At 49.6% G+C, this 20,524-nt stretch overlaps 1 protein-coding gene across 14 annotated transcripts in view; it reads right to left on the reverse strand.

Annotated features, from left to right (window-relative positions):
- Positions 1-20,524, reverse strand: part of Slc39a11 (solute carrier family 39, member 11) — a 421,148-nt gene that overhangs the window by 129,732 nt on the left and 270,892 nt on the right. For all 14 annotated transcript variants that reach the window (XM_063268767.1, XM_039085657.2, XM_063268766.1 and 11 more), the window contains one exon: positions 7,726-7,896. In XM_063268767.1, the coding sequence (XP_063124837.1) occupies positions 7,726-7,896 (171 nt within the window). The remainder of the gene's footprint in view (positions 1-7,725; positions 7,897-20,524) is intronic.

Consider the following 20,524-nt stretch of genomic DNA (forward strand, 5'->3'; position numbering starts at 1 on the left):
TTCCTACTCAGCACTGAACAAGGCGGAAGGAAGCTGACCGCGCAGGAGTGACTAATATGCACCCAGTGACACTCGTCCCTGTGGATGCCACTTCTCTTGTTCCTACAACAAAGCCACTTCAGAGTCTATTTCGGCTCCTGGTTTCCGAGGATATGGCCCTCCATGGCAGGGAAGCCATGGAGGCGGGCGTGGGCGGCAGCTGACCTCACTGCATCCACAATTAGGAAGCAGGGAGAGATGAATGCCCGGGCTCAGCTCTTTCTCTTTTGGATTCGGTGCCCAGCCCTTGGGCTGGGGTCTATATCCAGGTAGGTGCTCCCCACCTGGTGGAGCCTCCCTGTGATCCAGAGGTGGGTCTGCAGGTGCAGTGCCATGAGTGGTGAGCCACCACCGCATCACGTGATACTCTGGGCTAAAAGGGGAAGCCGAATTAACATACATGCCATACAAGAAAAGAATTGACAATCCGAGTGAAAGAAACTAGCCGCGGTCGGCCACACAAGCAGTGCGGGGCGCCATCTGTGGGAGGACAGAGTAGGGAGAACTGGCGGAAGTGAGCGTGGGAACCGGAAACTGACTGCCGCCTGGTGTATGGTTTCTCTACGGGATGGGGAGGATGTGGGTATTGGACTCCGGTGAGCATTACCCACCCTTTGACTCCTGTGTACCTCGAAAGGGTGGCGTAATATGGAATGTTGATTCTCTCTCAAGAGAAATTAGCAGAACCAGTGTCCTCTGTGTGGGAGGGCAAGCGATATCTTCAAGCGATTAGTAGACCTCCTGCGATCTAGTTCTTTAAAATAGAGCATCATGGGGGTAAACGTTGTATGGTGATTATCTTGTTACCTTCAGGAAAAGGCAGCCGGGAGTCCATTTTCCATCAACATCTTTTTGGCACCGAGAGTGCTGATTTAAATAGGGAAGGGGGAGGGGAGATCCACAGGGAGGAGATGGGAGTTGCTGTGGTAGAAGCCTGAAATGGGCTCATGTTTTGAATGCTTGGTCCCTCCCTGCTGGTAGCGCTGTCTGGGGAGGTGAGGCTTAGTTAGAAGTAGGAAATGGGTGTGTGGGGCTGGGGGGTGGGGGTGGGGGACTGGCTCATCTCCAGGCCCTGTCAACGCTGTTAAAAACCAAGGTGATCTGTTAGCCATGCTTTCTGCCACTGTGACCGGCTAAATCCATGGTTGGCCGAAACAAATTTTTCTTCCCTCAGAACCCCAAATCCTCACTTACGTGGTGACTGTGAGGTATACACGTGATGAATACGGCAACAGCCCCATGGTACCCTCACTGTGCACGCACACGCACATACGTGCACACACGTGTACACACACACACACACACACACACACACACACACGAGAGAGAGAGAGAGAGAGAGAGAGAGAGAGAGAGAGAGAGAGAGAGAGAGAGAAGTCAGAGAGCACTGAGTCAATACTTTTGAACCCCACCCACCTCTCCCTGGCTAAGGCACAGAGAATAAGTTGCAGTTCAGCTCAGAGGCAGCTGCAGGTATAGAGAAGGCCAAACGGAAGCAGCCTGGGAATGGGAAATGACAAAGACAGAGGTGGAGCTCAAGGGAAGTCCCAGGGGAAGAGGAAAACCCAGGAAGACTCAGGCTAATTGTCTCTGGCCAGCACTGCACTGATTGATTGGGTTCCTGCGGCTCAGCCAATGAGAACTGCGAAAACATCTGAGTTCTAATGCTTGAGCCTATTAAAACTGCCCTCTAGGCTGAAGAGAATCATCAGATTCCCATTGCCCTGAGTTACCTGGGGAGGCTCTCAATGCAGTCGTCAAAGGTTCAAACAAGAACGTAGCAGGGGAGACCAAACACGCACAGCAACAGGACGTACATTAGAGTGACTGCCCTGCAGAAACCTGAAGGAGCTGGAAGGAACAGGAAATGGATGTCCCCAGCCTCACCCTGGCATCTGCTGCAAATCAGAGTCTTGTCAACAACTTAAGAACTGTAGGAGAGGGGCTGGGGATTTAGCTCAGTGGTAGAGTGCTTACCTAGGAAGCGCAAGGCCCTGGGTTCGGTCCCCAGCTCCGAAAAAAAGAACCAAAAAAAAAAAAAAAAAAAAAAAAAAAAAGAACTGTAGGAGAGTAAGTCTGATCTTTTGTTTGGTTGGTGTTTTTAAGCCAGTATGTTAGTAGAAGGTTATTAGAGTTAACTAATACAGTCCTTCATCTTGTTTCTAACACAGATATTGGCGTTAGAAGACAGCTTCGAGGAGGTCATTAGGTCATCAGGATGGAGCCCTTTGGAATGAGGTTACTTACACACACACACACACACACACACACACACACACACACACACACGACCCCAGAGAGTTTTTAATCCTTGTTCAACAATGCAAGAACACCAGGCTAGCCCAAAAAAGACCCTCTTTGTCACCAACACCTACTTTCCCTCTCTACTTCCGCAACATGAGGACACCAGGCTAGCCCTGTTGTGGGATTTCTTTCTCTACTGAATGGTGGGTATGTTGAGAACCAGGGACCCTGAAGTGGTTAACTCAACCTGGGGACATCCCCTTCCCCAAACCCACTTTCATTTCATCACAAATAAGGGTAGTTTTTTCCCCCCATAGGGAAGTTTGGATCTAAATCTGATAAAACCATGAAGAAGATAAAAATTCGTTATAACCCTCAGGAACAGCCAGCCAGTGTTAATATTTTGTTCTCTAAATGTGTTCTTGAGTTCCCTGAAACTAAAATCACTTCTGACGCAAACCCCGAGCATTCCTTTGAAGCCATTATTAGTAACCAGCCATGATGACAAGCCAAATAATTAAAACCAACCGCTGTGCTGTCCTAGAGACACGAGCAGCAGCCCCCGGGTCGCTATATCACGGCAACAACTAACTGTCAAGTGAACTCAGCTCTTGACTGTAAGGAGAGGGGAGAGGGGAGAGAGGAGAGGGGAGAGGGGAGAGGGCAGAGGGGAGAGGGGAGAGGGCAGAGGGGAGAGGGCAGAGGGGAGAGGGGAGAGGGGAGAGGGGAGAGGGGAGAGGGGAGAGGGGAGAGGGGAGAGGGGAGAGGGGAAGTAAACCGTGCAGGCTCCGCTGTGGGTCTCGATGATCAGCCTCACAGGGGAAGGCAGAGGGCCTGCCTGCCGTCCATCCCAGAATCCAAACAACGAGCTATGTGTGGCACATGCACCTGCAGTGCCTGAGCTGGGCAGGTGGACACCAGTGGATCCCTGTGGTTTATAGGCCAGCCGGTCTAGCCTCATCTCATCACTGAGCCTCAAGGCCTGGTGGGAGATCCTGCCTCAAAGAGTGAAGTGAAGGGTGATGGAGGAAGACACTGGATATCATCCTCCAGCCCTCCATTTCATGCCCACGTGTGCAACACCCCCCTCTCATGGACGCACCAAAAATATCTACCCTTAGCCCACCTAGTAGCCAACACGGAGAGAGAACTGATTGTTCGGTTCTCGCCTAACCTCTGCTCTCCTAGAACGGAGGTGGGGAGCAAATGTATCTGTCCTTCCTGGTGCTGGAGTGTAGAGTAGCCATGGAGTGGGTTGTGATACTGGGCTGATAAAAGAACGAGGTGGTGGCCCTTTGAAGAGATGCCCCATTGAACAGGAAAACACACGGATTGAATCAACGGAGTATATAATGGTGCACGTCACATCAGAGGGAGATCCCACACGATACTCTGCCTTGCCTCCAGCCCAAAGCATTGGAACCAGATGACTGAACTCATGAGCCAAGGTAACCTTTTCCCCCTTTAACTTGATTTCAGGTATTTTGTCATGGTGGTGGCAGTAGCTAACAATGGTCCAGAACTTAAGGGGTCCATGAGGACAGTGAAGCTCGGAGGCTCGGGGATTCATCTGTCCACACGTGTAGGTTTTACACACTAACTCAAGTGCCTCGGGTACCAATGCCCTCGGGTGTGTGGTCATACTGCGGAAACTCCAGAGCCAGGCCACCCATTTATAAGCCTTCTTTCTACCTTACAGCAGTCTTTTTTAAAACAAAGTGTCATCCTTGGGATGTACAAAACTGAAGCAGCAAAGACAAAAAGCTTCAAAAGAAAAATCAATTATCCATTAAGTCATTGTGGAAAGTCTATCTGAAAACCCAGAGACTTGGAGAATGTCAAAGATGTGCCTAAATTTTTAATAAACTATAAAGGAGGATGTTAGAAGAAGAGACCTTTTCAAAGGCAGCTGACACTGGACAGCCTCTTAAAATGACTCTTGTCAGAGAGCACCCCACAAGTGACAGGAACCGTGGGTGAGTTATTCTCTTCAAACGACGGCAGAAACCAGAGACATGAGAGATGAACCTTGCTGGGAACTTCAGAGTTCTGTAATTTTGTTCTCCAGACAGGGTTTCATATAACTCAGGCTGGCCTCAAACTTGCTGTTGTAGCTAGGGATAATCTTGAACTTCTGATCCTCCTGCCTCTCCCTTCTAGCGTGCTGAGAGTACAAGTGTGTATACCAATGCCCTGCCTATGCAGTTCTGGGCATCAGCCTGAGGGGTTCACGCATATTAAACTATATCCCCGAACAGCACCCAGCCCCCGGAATGTTATACTCTGTACTTAGGCCATTGGTGATGTCCTACCGTGCCAAGGATTTAGAGAGCCATCGTGTGCTGTCTCTGTTACTTTTCTTTCTGCATAAAATGCCTCCACGAGGGCAGCTCGTGAGGGAAGAGCTTGTTTGGCCTTGTCGTTTAAGAGCACACCTAAGGTGGCGGGGAACTCAAATGGCAGGAGGTTGGAGTCTCTGGTCACATACACCCCCCCCCCCGCCTCCCTACGAGGGAACAGAGAGGATTGAAGGATTCTCTTTTGTTAATTACCGTAATCCAGGAGCTTCCCAGAGAATGGTGCGCTGGCTTTTAGTTTGAGTCTCCTCACCTCAATGAATCTAATGAACTTTCAAGTGTCCAGAGGCTAAACAACCCCTCACAGGTTTGTCTTCTCGGAGATTCCATTCGCTATCAAATTGACGATTAATACTAGCACGGAATGTGTTGATGAATCTCAGTTTACCCCTATAGTCAGACTCGAACCTGTGTACCCAGCCCTCTGCTCAGGACCGCCCATGCCTGACAGGAGCTAAGCCTCACCATCCGCAGTTCAGTCCCCATCCTCTTAGCTCAGCTCCCGTTCTCTTCCTGGAAGATCTTAACCACAACCCAACGCCTGTAACCAGTCACCTCAGAGCCCTGGGGCTCCCCCTGCCCATCCCCTCTCAGACCTCCTAGCCGGTCCACCTGCCCCAACCTTGATAGCCAGGAAGATGGTGTGGTTGTGCTGTGTGGTTAAGGCTCCTCCAGAGGGAGCCTGGTACGCAGTGCATTGTTGAAAAGCCTGCTTTGTAGACAGTTTCAAGTCCTTTGAGGAAACGAAGACTGCTGTGACATACCATAAGCCAGTGTCCTTGTTGGACCTGACTCTGAGCCCACTAGATGGTTCTACATTCTTCAAACTGGTTAACAAAAGGTCTTAAGGAAGCACTCTACTGTGGCCGACAAGAAGACATAGGTAACCCTGCTTCTTCAATGATTGGCTGGAAAGATTCAGGAGTCCTCAGACTTCCAATGGGCAATTTAAGATTCTGTGGATATCATGTCAAGAGCCCCCAACAGTGCGAACCCATTTAGGTCTTTTTGCACTGTGTGCTGGGGTCCACCTGATGACAGACTAAACTGGGAGATTTAGAAAAATTAACCAAGAACTTCTGCACCTGACCCAGAAAGGAGAGGGAAATGGCAGGGAGACGGGCAATGAGGAAAATTCTAAGAAAAGCAGCCTATGTATGCTTATATGATCGAAATTGCTGTAACTGGGATGAAAATTACAGGGGAACACATTTCTCTCCTCCCAGAGAAAAAGCCCAGCTTAAAAGTGATCTATCTGGTCCCGTCTTTTTGGCGAATTCCATATGCACTCGACTATAATAAGGGAGACAAGGCTACACACAGTGGCTTCTGTGCACGAATAAGAGTCATCAAGTTCCCCAGTGAAATAACCTCAATCTGCCTGTATCCTCTGCCTCAGAACTAAAGCCAGGAGATGGCAGAATAACAGCCACATGGGCCTTAAGAAAAAAAACAAACAAAAAACATCGTCACTCTAGACAGCCTTGGCCAGCTGCACAGATTCTGTCAGGGACACCAGAGGGATCACTGAACTCTGTGTGGATTTGTAAAACAAATCACCTAGGCTAGGCCCTGGGGAAGACTAGGGCGCATGCTCAAAGACAGCTCCCCGCCCTCCTCTCCCCACCAAGGTGATCACACATGCGCAACTTTCAGCAAACAATGGATTAGAACAATTAACCACCCAAGACTGACAAAGTCATGGTTGAAAGACCTGAGGAGCCTGGCCCACACAATGGCCCCCATCTGTCAAATGCTCAGAAGGCCTAAGCTTGGTACCGAAGCCAACGGCTACATGCAGGTTTCATAGAAGTCTCAAAAGAAACCATTGGCATATTAGTCTCATTTCAGCCATGAGAAAACCAGACAGTATTTAGAGATAACCTCGCCAGTGGGTGGCCGACCTAAAATCCCACAGTGTGTCCCCAGAAGCTTGGGGTCCTTCATGTGTTTATTTTTGTAGTGGCCTTAGTGTTTGTAATTTTATGCTTACCCGTCTTCCCGTTGCTCTAAAAGAAACAGTATTTGTCTTATTCAAACAGTATTTGTTTAAAAGATAGTATCTTCTAAATAAAGCATCAGTAAGTCTCCTGCCATCTGTAATTGGAAGAAGTCTATAAATTTCTCAGACAGGGATCCCTACAAAGAAAGCATGCGTGTGAAATATGTATTAATCAAGGCAGAATTCCATACTGTTTTCTTGGTTATATGTGCAGGGCGGTTTGCATGTTTGTGGCTATATACGTTTGTGTGTGGGTCCACATGTGTGCAAGTTTGTGTAAAAGCTTCAGATTAACCTTGTGAGTCCTTTCTCAGCTATGTCCATTTAATTTTTGGGTAACAGCATCATCTCTCACTGTCCTGTAACTCACCAAACTAGCGTTTCTCAACCTGTGACTCATGACCCCTTTGGGGATAGAATGACCCTTTCACCGGGGTCACCTAGGACCACTGGAAAGCAGGGATATTTACATTACAATTCAATACAGTAGCAAAATTAGTTACAATGTAGCAATGAAAATAATGTTATGGGGGGGGGGTCATTACCACAACATGAAGAACTGTATTAAAGGGTCACAGCATTAGGAAGGTTGAGAACCACTGCACCGAATAAGGTAATTTGGCAGGCTGACGAGCCCTGGGGGTCCTCCTATCCCTGCCTCCCCAGTGCTGAGATGACAATCATATGCCGTCATATCCGGCTCTCCCACTTGGGTTTTGTGGGTGAAATCCATACTTGCACAGCAAATGCTTCACTGACTGAGCTATCTCCCGAGCCACTGAATTCAACAGATCCTAAAAAATTATCAGTCAGACATCCTGCACTTAGAGGAGGCTCCCTCTACCCTAGCAATTAACAGAGGCTACAAAACATGACCTGGTACCAAAGAGAGGGTCGCCTGGGTCAAAACAGCAGAGGTGATGTAGAGTAACTGGAACAGGGATGTGGAATAGCACAGCATGGCCTCCCCTCCCCTCCCAATAGGACTGAGGTCACTACTAACAGCTACCCTTTTCCAGCTGTGTGGACAACAAGTGGCTCGACCCGCAGGCAGGCGGCAAGCAGTCCAGGACTAGTCCTTACCTGGAATGTTGTGTATGGTGATGGCCAGGATGAGCAGAGCAATTCTCCTCCAGCTGCTCACCCCGGGTTGCCCTGAGTTCCCGTGCACAGGTCCTGAGGGGGCCGCGCCCTCTGGGAAGTCGGTAGCTGCCAGCTTCTTCCTCTGGTACACCTCGCCATTCTCACGCTTGTCTGTGGGAAAGAATGGAGAGGCGGGGGCTGTAAAAATGTGCACACTGACTTCGGGACAAGCGGCAGCAAGAGGATGCCTCCAAGCCAGGGACCGTCCTACATGTAGACTGTCATGGGCCAAGCGTCTCTTGACAGCTCGGCCACTCCTTTGGACAGTCATTCAGCGAGCACTCAGGAGCCAGACAGTCTGTGCCTGGAGTCTTGGTCCTAAGAAGGTGAAGATGCCATATAGAGGGGCACAGAGGACTGGTAAGGAGCACAGACTGTGGGATGGGGGCCATCATTTTTATTTCAGGACCCAGCCACACAGCCGCTGAGGGAGGCTTACTAACCAAGTGTTTTCACTGCGCTGTACTGTAACTCCCTGATTCAAACTAATGGGGCATCGAATCTTTCGGGGGTGGGGATGGGGTTAAGGGGATGTTGGAAGGGATGGGAGTCCTCAGTGAACGGATGCTCTTGACTCATAGGCTCGGGCCATGTCGAGTACCAGCACTGGAGCCCCATGGGAGTGGCAGAGCCTTCTGTGGGTGAGCCCCAGAGGAATGACAAAGCTTGCTTGGAGTCTGAGTGTGAATGTGGACAGCGTGTGAAGGAGAAGTGCGCCACGGCTCCCTCCTATCCCACTCCCCAAGTTTGTGGCCTGAAGACTGCCCCCTACAGACTCCTACTCGACTACCTCAACCTGCCCCCTTGTCCAACTGTGTGAAATAGCGCTCTGCCTTCCTGTGCAGCTCTGTATAACAGCCCTGCCTCCTTGTCCAGCTGTGGGAAATGAAGCTGCTTCTTCGATCGGGCTGTCAATAATAATAACCCTGCCTCCTGGATTCGGTTGTATAGAATCACCTTCCTCACTGGTCAACTCCACATAGGTGACTCCCCGAATTTCTGGGGTGCTGCAGCATCTCCATCAGAGTCCGCTTCATCCGATCCCAGCTTTTACATGCGGCGTGTCTGCATGCTTGCCGTGTCTTCCTGCCCTCACCCCTTCAGTTAGCTCAACCCTAGAACCAGGCGAGGGAGACTCAACAAGAGAGCGTATGAAGTGCCTGGACTACTCTAACTGCTGAATGCACGGATGGATATGGTTGGTGACATGTTCCCTCTCTCCAAGAAATGATGTGCAGTACCCTGCTCCTGGCCGTCCTGAGACTCGAGGGGAACAACGCGGATGTCAGTCTCGGCCAGTCGGATTCCCTCTCCTAGAACACGGGGTGACTTACAGGTGTGGGTACCGAAGCTGACAGTGGTTTAAGAGCGGCTGTAGAAGAATGGGAGACAAAGGCAGCTGAGCAGACGGGTGGAAAGAAGCAATGTGTTCCAGGAAGCAAAGAGGCAAGCATCCAGACAGACAGACAGACAGAAATACACGGCAGCCTGGGAAGAAAGAAAAACATGGCAGCCCGGGTCTGGGGAAATGCTCAGGTTTGAGTTCATCGACTAACCATCTAAAAATCCCACGTTGATTTGATTGACAGGTATGTTGATTCATGCTCCAAATTCCAGCCCTTGGCAGGCTGAGGCAGGAGGATCTCAAGTGTAAGTGTAAGTATGTATCCCAAGGCTGGGATACATAAAAGACTGTTTCAAAAAAATAGTTCTGGAGTGTTGCTGTTTCTTAGACTGTCATCTTAAACAGTGTTTCTTAATGCGTGCCCCAGAGGTACATTGTCCCCAGGTTGTTTATTCCTAATGGATATTTGCAGGTAAATGTGATAGCGAGAACAGGAAGTGAGGGCTTGGTAGAGACAGACCTAATAGCCTAGAGCATCTTGGGAAGAGCTAAGAGTATGGCAGCCACACACTGCACCTAGGGCTCGCCCTCTCTGGAGAATCGCAATGATGGTTATTCCAGTTCGCTTTAGTAGCTGTGATAAAATACTCTGACAAAAGGGGCAACTTAGGGGAGAAAGGGGTTATTTTAGCTCCCAATTCCAGTGATAATCCATGGTAGGAATTTACAGAGCTGGTCACTTTATACCCACAGTCAAGGGCAGAGAGCAGGGAGTGCACATGGGCTCGCTTGCTTGGGCCCGGCTCCATTTCTCCACCCTAACATAGTTCTGGACCTCTGCCTAAGGAATGGTGCCACCCACTGTGGCGCCGTTAACTTAACTGAGACAATCCCTCACAGACATGCCCACTGTGTGGTGTTGACAATCAAAGCTGCTTCTGCTGCTGCTGTTCTGTGGTGCTGAAGCCGGAGTCCATGGGCTTTGCCGTTGTTGGTAAGGATGACAGTGAGTGGCACCCTGCCCTGCTAGGCGGATTGTGAACGCACCTCACCCTCGCGTGTGTCCTGGTTTGGGAGATCCCTAACTGTGGGAGATGGCAGAAGGCCTACACTCTGGGACTCTGGGTACAACACCATAGTCCATGCCCTTGATTGAGGATGACAGGGACGGTGGACATTCATCCTTCCCGTCACCAGGCAGGGAACGTCTCTCCTCTTATTTCTGTGGGAAATTCCCTCTAGAAGATGAAAGCAGGGCAAGGCCTTCCTCAAACCTGATTTAGGTGACCTGGATTTCTTGTCTTAGAACCCACGATGGAGGAGGACAGCCAACTCCTAAGGGCTGTTCTTTGACCTCCATGCTGTGGCTTCTGAGCCCCACCTCACCACTGCCATGTACTACTAATAAATGAAATGCAACTTAAAACAGAAACAAAGGACACCTCTGGGGTCTCCTGGCCCCTCACTGTGTATACATAGCTGATCTAACACCTTCTTTGTCACATCTGGCTAACGTGGGTTACCTCAACCTCGGGGGTGCTGGCCCTAAAGAACAGAGTCCCACAGGGCTGGAGAGTTGGTTCTGCCCTTAAAAGGATCCGAGTGCAGTTGCCAGCACCCTGATCATGTGGCTAACTTTCTATAACCCCAGCTCCAGGAGATCCGGCGCCCTCTTCTAGCCTCTGCAGGCAACTACACTCATAGAGACACGCAGATAATTTTTTTTTAATCTTTTTAAAAAGAGGAAGGAAGGGGGGGGAGACACAAGGGAAGAGGAGTGGGGAGAATGAAAGAAAGGAGGGCAGGGCAGGGGAGAGGAGGGAAGGTGAATGAAGGGGAAAAGGGAAAGAAGGCCTTAAATTGATCCTTCACAGTGCTTAGCTCATAGCTGGCCTCTGGAAAATGCAGCATCTCAGTGGGACAGTAGTTCTCCCTGGGCAACCTTTGGAATTCAATCCAGGCTGTGTGGTGTCCACACTCTGTGTGTGTGTGTGTGTGAGAGAGAGAGAGAGAGAGAGAGAGAGAGAGAGAGAGAGAGAGAGAGAGAGAGAGAGATGTTCCTGCCCCTCGGTCCCATCTTCAATGTCAGACATACCAGGTGGGCTCCCTGAATGTATACATAGGTGTTTCTGTGTGCATAAGGCCCGAAGTAGTTTTATATACCTTAAGCTAATAACAGATGACCCAGACTGCAGAGGCTGGTCAGGGGTTCCCAGAATTCCAAGCTCCCAGTCTAGAGGCATAATGGGACAGCTTGAGTGCTGCCCGGGAGCCTAGCACCTGCGTCCCTGCTTCCTCTTCCCAGACACCAAGAATTCTCTCTTCCCTGCAGTCCAATGGACGACACCTGGTGAGCACGAACCTGGAGCCGTGGGCTGAGCAAACTGTTGTCTGCTGCCCAGGATGCAGCTGCCCCTGCAACAGACAAGCTCTGACATCCTCTCCATGGCAGAGCGGAGCCGTCTTAATCAGCAACTGCTCTCGAGAGCACAGTGTGGGAGTCACAATCCACCCAGCAGCCGAACAGGCACAGACGGCCTGGGAGCCCGACTGGGTCCTCAGGGGTTCAAGACGCATCTAGGGAGGTGAATGTGGCGCTAGCCTCCTCTTTCGTAGCCCGTGGGCCCAGCCACACGAGGCCACAGATGGCCTGTGGTCCCCGAGAGGACCAGTTGGAACAAATGGGCCCAGTGATGGAATCTCGGGCCCCCTGTGAATACAGCTATGCTAATTAACAGATCAGCAGCCATGAGAGAGCGGGACGAAAGCTCCCACATCTCACTGGAGAGGAGTTCCGTTAAGATAACACAACAGGCGAGTTCTTACCTACTGAGCCCACACAGCTCCAAATCCCGGAGAAAGGTCTTGTTTCTAAGGCCCTGTTACGAAACATAGTAACGAGTGGCCAGGGAGGCAGAATGAGTATGTGGTGCGTGTTAATGAGCAGCATCAGCGAGCAAAACAGGGGTGTGGGGGAAAAGGGCTGGGGTGGGGGTAGGGGTGGGGGACGGCTCACTTGGTACAGCAATCGTTCTGCACGTCTGAGGACCTGAGTTCAGATCCCCCCAGAAGCCTTGTAAAAATCTGGCAAGAAAGAGGCTGGCAAGGTGGCTGCCAAGTTTGATTCCTGGAACACACAGGGTAGAAGGAGCGAACCAATTTTCCTAAGTTGCTCTCTGACCTCCAAATGCGCACACTAAATTATATACATACAGGTGATTAAGAGAACTTTAAACCTGGCAGATATGTGTGTACTGGCTGGTTTTGTATGTCAACTTGACAATAGCTGGAGTTATCACAGAGAAAGGAGCCTCCCTTGAGGAAAGGCCTCCATGAGACCCAGCTGTAAGGCATTTTCTCAATTAGTGATCAAGGGTGTGAGGGCCCAGCCCATTGTGGGTGGTGCCGTCCCTGGGCTGTAAGTCCCGGGTTCTATAAGAGAGCAAACTGAGCAAGCCAGAGGAAGCAAGCCAGTAACATCCCTCCATGGCCTCTGCATCAGCTCCTGCTTCCTGACCTGCTTGGGTTCCAGTCCTGACTTCCTTTGGTGATGAACAGCAATGCAGAAGTGTGAGCTGAATAAACCCTTTCCTCCCCTTTCCTCATGATGTTTGTGCAGGAATAGAAACCCTGACTAAGACAATGTGTAACCCCACTTTAAGTCCGACAGATACCTGTAACCCCAGTGGGAGCCTGATGCGACACAGAGATAAAACAGATTCCTAGAAGTTTGCTGGCTAGCTGACCTGGCCTAACTCACTGGAGCTCCAGGCCAATGAGAAAAGCCTGTCTCAAAAAGGTGGGAGAAACCTCAGGAATAACCAAAACCCATGGTTGTCCTCTGACCTCTATGCCTGCATGCTTGTACACACACACACACACACACACACACACACACAGACACACACACACGCGCGCGCGCGCGCACGCACAATCGTGCCTGTATGTATATATGTGCACTATGTACATACAGTGCCCACAGGAGCATCGGCGGTTCCTTTGAAACTGGAGTTACAGATGGTTCTGAGCCACCATGTGGGTACTGGGAACGGAGCCCAGTTCTCTGCAAGAGCAGTAAAGTGCTCTTTAGCTGGGGACCCATCACTCCGGCCCTCAGAACCCAGTTCTTAGCATTGTTACAATGTGTACTTTTACCCGAGCCCCCAAATTGAGCTGATTCTCTGAAAACCATAAGGAAGGGGATATACTATTGGCTCCTCTTCTTCCATGCTGTCTCCGTGTGTGTGTGTGTGTGTGTGTGTGTGTGTGTGTGTGTGTGTGTGTGTAAAGTACAGATAAATTAAAGGTGGCAGGACAGCATGTGTAACTACAGCGTGGACGGCGATCTCCAACCTGAACGGATAGCCCAGCCGAGTCAGTGAGAAACCCTACACACAGACGCACAAGCACCTACAAATGTGCACACCGTATACATTGGATGTGGTTAGAGAGCGTGTGTCTAAAGGATATCCCCCCACCCCAACATGGCTTCTTTCAGTACCCGCCCAGCCCCTTAACCAGCTCATGCATGTGGATTCTGTCTTCCTGTATGTCTGGACTCAGGGCTGTCACTGAGTGGAGACTGGATGGAAGGACCACAGTGCCTGCCGTGGGACTATCGGTGTGTTACTTGCTTTTCTACCACTGAGATAAGACACCATGACTGAGGCAACTTACAGCAGAGTGTGTTTAATTGGGCTGACAATTGTTAGTCCATGATGGAGGGGTGAAGGCATGGCAGCAGTAAGCTTACACCTCAAACCACAAGCAGGAGGCAGAGAGAGCACACTGGGAATGGCCCAAATTGAAACCTCAGTGATGCTCCCAGTGATAAACCTCCTTCCAACAAGGCCACGGCTCCTGATCCTTCCCAGACAGTTCCAACTGATAACACAGTATTTAAACGCATGACCCTGTGGGGCCACTCTCATTCAGGCCACCAGATTCAGTTACTAGTTTCACTCAGCAAATGCTGCTGAAGAAATAGTTTCATAGTTTCATAGACAGAAGAAACAAAGTTGTAAAAACAAGGTTTTGAGGAATACATCTGGTGGTCAGGATGCCTATGACAAACTTGTGACCTTTCTGAAAGATACATCTGATGTCATGATGCCCAGTGATATGATAAAGTTTTGGTGATCAAGATTCTGACTAAGCCAATTAAGACAAAATAAACAAACAAACAAACAAAACCCAAAAAAAACAAAAAACAAAAAACAACTGTTCTCGGAAAGACCCCCATACCCCTCCCTGTGGTAAATTCCAAGAACAACTGCAAGATGTCATCCTGACCCTGCCCGACCACCCAGTTCACCTCCCTCTAAGGGACATGCCAACTTAGCCCTTCCCCAGTGATTCACCAAGGCCGGGTGTAGGGCTGGATGAGGAAAGTGACTAATTGAACCAAGAGCAGCCCCTTGAGCAGGCCAGCCAATACCCGACCAGATCCCTTTGTCCTGTGTACCACCAATGAGAATAGCCAGCTAGCCCTGTTGCTGAAGTCTGCCCTCTGTAACAAATAAAAGTTGTGTGCTTTTTGGGTTCGGGGTTGCCTCTCCCTGTGTGAATGAGCAACCCCATGTACGTGGATTAAAAACCTTATACCCTCATGCTATTGCAGCGGTCACTTTGTCAATCTGTGCTCTGTGGGTTGCGCTCCTGAGGTAAGGCCACTGTGGAGTCTTACAACACTGCCACTGGTTTCCTTGCTATAAAATGTTGCGCTTAATTATATCTACCTCATGAGATCGTTCCAACAACTGGCTGTGGTGCAGTGCCTGACTCACAAAACACACAATCCATGGCCCAGCTTTATATTCTGTTGTACTTGAGAATATGGAACAATTCTACATTTCTCAGTCTCTGGGATTCTGTTTAATGGTCCTAGGGCTTTTGGCTAGTTCTGAACCCATTATTTGCCAAATTATTTCTCCCATATCTAAGCAGAGACTGAACCACCAACCAAAGACCATACACAGGCTGAACCTACCCACCCCCAAACACATATACGTAACAACAGATGTGCAACTTGGTCTTCAAGCAGGTCCCCCAACAACTGGAACATGGGCTGTCCCTGACTGTTGCCTGCCTGTGGATCCCCTTTCTCTAACTTGGCTGCCTTGTCTGGCCTCAATGGTCAAAGGAGAAGGGGATGGGGAAAGAGGAAAGGACTGTGTGAGGTGGGGTGGGAGGCGGGGGACTCCGACTGGAATGTTAAATGAATGGGAAAACATTCAAGCTATTTCTTTTGCTCAAAGCTGTAGTGATCACCTCTTGCCACATGGAGTCCCATTTCTCTGTCTTCCATCCAGAACGGGCACCTATCCTGGGAAAGCCCCTTTCTGTGTGCCGCGATACACAGACCTTTGTATGTTAGCTTCATGGACTATGTTCCTCAGTGGACCCCATAACAGGGCAATGACAGCACTAGCTTCTCTTCCCTGGAACCCGGATCAGGCAGCTCACGACGACCTGTGACTTACACTCTTCCGGCCTCTATGAGCAACTGTGCTCACACGTGCACAGTCACACACACACACACACACACACACACACACACACCTAGACGCACACACATACCTAGACGCACACACATGAATACAAGACTAGAAATAAGCAGATGAGAGAACACCCCCTCCATCTGCCCATGTCACTCTTTCTCAGTTCCACTCCCTCTTCAAACTGATCTTGGCCTCACATCAAGGACAAGGAGGAAGCTTCGATAAGATGGTGAGGAAAACAAAAATGGATTCTTGGCTTTTGATCTTCTGGGGGCCTCAGTCCAGATGGTTTAGAGGAGAGAAGGGGTTTCCACCAGGGTGTTTTGACTTGTTAGTAATTTTCGCTGCATGGTTACCTTTAGAACACGTTAGGCATTTGAGTTGTGACCCAACTGCCAGGCAGGCACAGTAGCAATAAAACCGGCCTGTTGTCTGTCAGGAGACAGTAAGAGCAGGAAAAGGCATTACAGGCATTTCTGCCCAGCCATTCATCTTCCGTCACTGAATCCTTCCGGACTATACACCAAGAGTGTCCTCGAATCTTTTTTTTTTTTTTTTTTTTTTGGTTCTTTTTTTCGGAGCTGGGGATCGAACCCAGGGCCTTGCGCTTCCTAGGTAAGCGCTCTACCACTGAGCTAAATCCCCAGCCCCGAGTGTCCTCGAATCTTACAGAGCCCTTTGAATTGACAACTGGGAGATACAAATGTAAGGTCCTGGCATAAAAGTCAAAGTCAGGGCATTCACCCAAGTATCATTGATGGAATGTGTTAAACAGACCGCCACAGGATGGGCTCTAACCATCCTCCTCGCTGTGGGGTAACACACCTCACTCAAAACATCACGTCTGTGATCTTACTGGTCACAAAGTTATAAATGCATGCTAAAGGAACTGTGGGACTCTGAACACAGAAGATGTTGCAGGCCCCCACACCCTCACTGAGGAAAGGGTACTAAGGGAGGTGGGTGCCCTTTCTTCCGTGCGTCCTCACTGGGTTGCGCTGAGCTGAAATATCACATTATGCGATGTCGGGCTGCTCTTTGCTCCCACTGAACGCAGAAGAAGCGATTTCTCTGGTGATCTGATGCTCCTTCAGGCACTGCCAAGCACTACAGATTGGTCCTGGCTTTCTCATGCCTCTGGGCGCTGAGGCCGCTTTTAAATTGTCCCTTATTAAATGTCATCACAAACACTAACCTGTGCAAACAGTCAGAAATTCCGAGGGAGCAGGAAGATGGCGCCATTGGCACCACTATGATTAGCGTCTTGTATTCTCATTGGCCGTACTTCAGTCAGTACTGGGTACTTCTCAACAACAACAACAACAAAAAAAAAAACAAACAAACAAACAAAAAAAAAAACCCGCAGTCATGTGAAGGAAGAGGACGTGATACCTCCCTTAACTTGTATCTCCTTGACCGCAAGGAGGGTGGCCTGACATTTGCCACATCTGATTCCTCTCTTGTGATATGCCCTTGGCCCAAATGGGGCCTCTTTAAGTAATTACCATGTAATTGGCTAATTCCTTACAGACAGGTAATTTTCCCCTGATCCACTTACGTTTGATGACTGATGAGGCCTGGCTGGTAGCTGCAGGGGTTCAGTATAAACCAGACAGATGCATCCACCTGGCCGAGAGAGGCTTCCAGCACACCGTCTCGGTGGGCTTTCGGCTCCTTCGGGGTTTTCTGGAGATCAAATAGTATCTTTTCTAAAATGCTGCATCTGCTTCACTGAGGGCAATGAGCCACTCTAGTCTGTTTCTCTCTTGATGTTGGGGTACCGCTCTTTCTGAGAGCAGAGAAGGAACACCCCTTCCATCATCTTCCTGGCCCTCCCCTCCCCACCAGCAGCCCTGGGATCCTTAGAGGAGTCATAGCACTTTTGCAAACAACACATCAAGAAAGACCCACTGTAAATAGGGCCCCTGCTAAGATGCCTGACACAGAAAGAAAGAAAAAAGCAGGTGGCTGGGTATACATGAATTTCAGATCAGTAATTTGTTCATGTAAATATAACCCAAGCAAGCCATGAGAAAATAGTTACACCAAAGTATACATTTATTTTTGAAATTCAGATTTAGGCTCTCTCTCTCTCTCCCTCTCCCCCCCCCCTCTCTGTGTGTGTGTGTGTGTGTGTGTGTGTGTGTGTGTGTGTGTACACTCACTTATGCAGGTGCCTGTAGAGGGCAGAAGGCAGAAGTGGGTGCCAGTTTTCTTCCCCAATTAATTCCAACCTTTTTTACTGAAAATGTTCTAGACTGCCTGGCCACTGGGTTCCTGGGATTTTCCCATCTCTGTCCCCTCAGCCCTGAGTTCTGAGGTTCTATTGAATGCTGGTGCATCTAGCTTTCCTGTGGGTTCTGTGAGATCAGAGCTCGGGTCCTCATACTTGAGCAGCTGCACCTCAGGCTAGCCCGCTGCACTTCACCTGACACCCCAGTTTGTGTCCGGTCGAGAACCCAGGTCTTCTAAGGAGCAAGGGTGAGGAAACTACTTATGCTGCATACGGAGAGCAGGCGTGCACTCGCCTCTGTCTGGAGCCTGTAAAGGATGCTCTTCTGAGACTTCCAGAGCTGCAGGCGGGTAGGGCTCTCACTGGAGACCATGGGGGACTTTGTGGGAAGAGAACTGAAGTATTATTTCCCACGCTCTATTACTGACCTCTAGGTCGAGAGACATCTGGGCCCCGCCATGGAGCTTGAGAAGCACAGTCGGAAATTTATTGCAACCTACTTAGCTATCTATAATGGGTATTTCCATTTATCGCTCCAACGGGCTCCAGCTGCACTGTGATCAGAGGGGTCAGAAGCCGCCCATGTAAGGCGGCTCATCTGATTTCCCGGCCTTCTCAGGTAATGCATGTTTTGACAGGCACCAAAAGCCATCGCAGCTGCACCTTGAACGCTTATGAATAAGCAAATAGGTCTGCGTAATTGGCAGGAATTAAGTGTGCAGCTGCGGAAGAGGCAGGCTCACTATTAGCGGAAGATTTCTCATCCATTAAGCAAACCATCCCTAAAATGTTCCTCATTCTGAGGATCCAGGTAAAATATAATTTTTACGCTCAGGCAACAGAACCAAAACATCCAGTAATATTAAAAGCCTATCTGTCGGACTGGCTGTTCTGTGTTAAAGGGACAAGCAGCCACTTCACGGACCTGGATTCACTCCCGGTGACTTGATTGTGAAATCAAAACTTAACCTGGCCTTGGAGAGGCCTCTCTGCCACTCCACGGCTCATCCTGAACCAGGCTGCCTAGAACAAGAACTCTGCAGGCGAACGTGATTGATCATCATGGATTCCAGAGGACCTGGCAGCAGCATAGTTGCATGCAAAAGGTCCTTGCAAAGCTGGGGAGATGCTCGGTGGGTAAAGTGCCTGTCACACAACCAGGAGGGCCTAAGTTCAAGCCCCCAGCACTTACGGGGATGGTGGTGCAAGGTTATTGTGTGGTTGTTTTGGTTTTGGTTCTGGTCAACTTGACACAAGCTCTGGTCATCTGGGAAGAGGGAATCTCAACTGAGAATACGGCCAGACTTAAAAATTACCTCTAGGACTCTTCCTCCAGTCCACAGGGGAATGCTGTCCTCTAGGCAGTAAAAGCTCTTAGCATCTTGTATTAAACACTTTTCTGAGGCTGTGATAAAACACCTCAACCAAGGCCACGTCTAGAAGAAAGAGTTTATTTGGGGCTTACAGATCCAGTGTCTATAAGGGCAGGGGCAGCAGGAGGAAACCTGGAGATCATGCTCAAAATAGCTCAAGTATTTTGAAACATCAGTACCTGCCCTCAGTGACGACATACCTCCTTCAACAAGGCCACGCCTCCTAATCCTCCTCAAACAGTTCCACCAACTGGGGACCAAATGATCAAATGTCTGAGTTTAATGGGGGACATCTCATTCCAACCCCCACACACCTTAATTAAAGTGGCCATGACTACCCTCAAGAGATGCTCAGGATGGTAAGAGGCCCTCTGGGAGGTCAGAAACCAGTCCCTCGTAGGAGTGAGGAGGGTCAGCAGACCCTCACCTGAGACTCCAGCTCCTCCTTCCTTTGCCCCACTCATCAGCTCTGGACTGGAAGGCCATCATTCCTTTGGTCTGTCATTAGTACTGTATCTGTCATTGGTACTCTGTCTGGACCAAGTAGATATTGGTTCACATCTTCCCATTATGTCTGCGTGTGAAGTACCTAACAGGCTTGTGCCTGACCCTTCCCTGCATCTGGCAACCATGAAGATACATGAGATTCTTTCCCAATACCCAGGGGATGGGGAGAGGAAAGGAACTTGAACTTAGAAGGTAGGCTGGAGAGAAAGCCCATTGGCTGAGGACTGGTGGTTCCATTCTCAGCACCCATACAGCGTAGCTCACAGTCACCTATAACTCCAGCTCCCCTTCTGGCCTCTCTGGTCACCTGCACACTCATGCATATCTGCATACAGACACTCTTTTATTTGTTTATTTTTTAATTAAAAAAGTATTTTTAAAGACTAGGAGGTAAAAAGTAACTAAGTTGCCTTGAGAGGAAACACTGCTTCCCTTGTCTCAGATGAAGCCCCTTCCCGGAGGATTTTTGCTCTCCCAGCACAGGGCAGATGTAAAAGAAGATACAACGAGGCAGACAGAGTGAGAGGAAAAGAAATTTCCCACCCAGAGGGAGGCAATCCCTCACCATTCCCAGGTCTGCCCATCTAAACCACCCCTCATCTTCCACATCCTCTCCCATCCTGTCAGTCAGTCTGTCTCAGGACCACATCCAAGAAAACTGGAAGTTCCCCCAATCAGGAGTTCACCTCCTGTACACAGTGCCTCATCCAGTGCGCTAGAGTAAAAACGAAAACTATCTTGTCTAAAGCCACATCAATCTGGGCGGGGAGGGATATGAAAC

Source organism: Rattus norvegicus, chromosome 10 (genome assembly GCF_036323735.1).
Source record: "Rattus norvegicus strain BN/NHsdMcwi chromosome 10, GRCr8, whole genome shotgun sequence".
Classification (NCBI taxonomy): domain Eukaryota; kingdom Metazoa; phylum Chordata; class Mammalia; order Rodentia; family Muridae; genus Rattus; species Rattus norvegicus.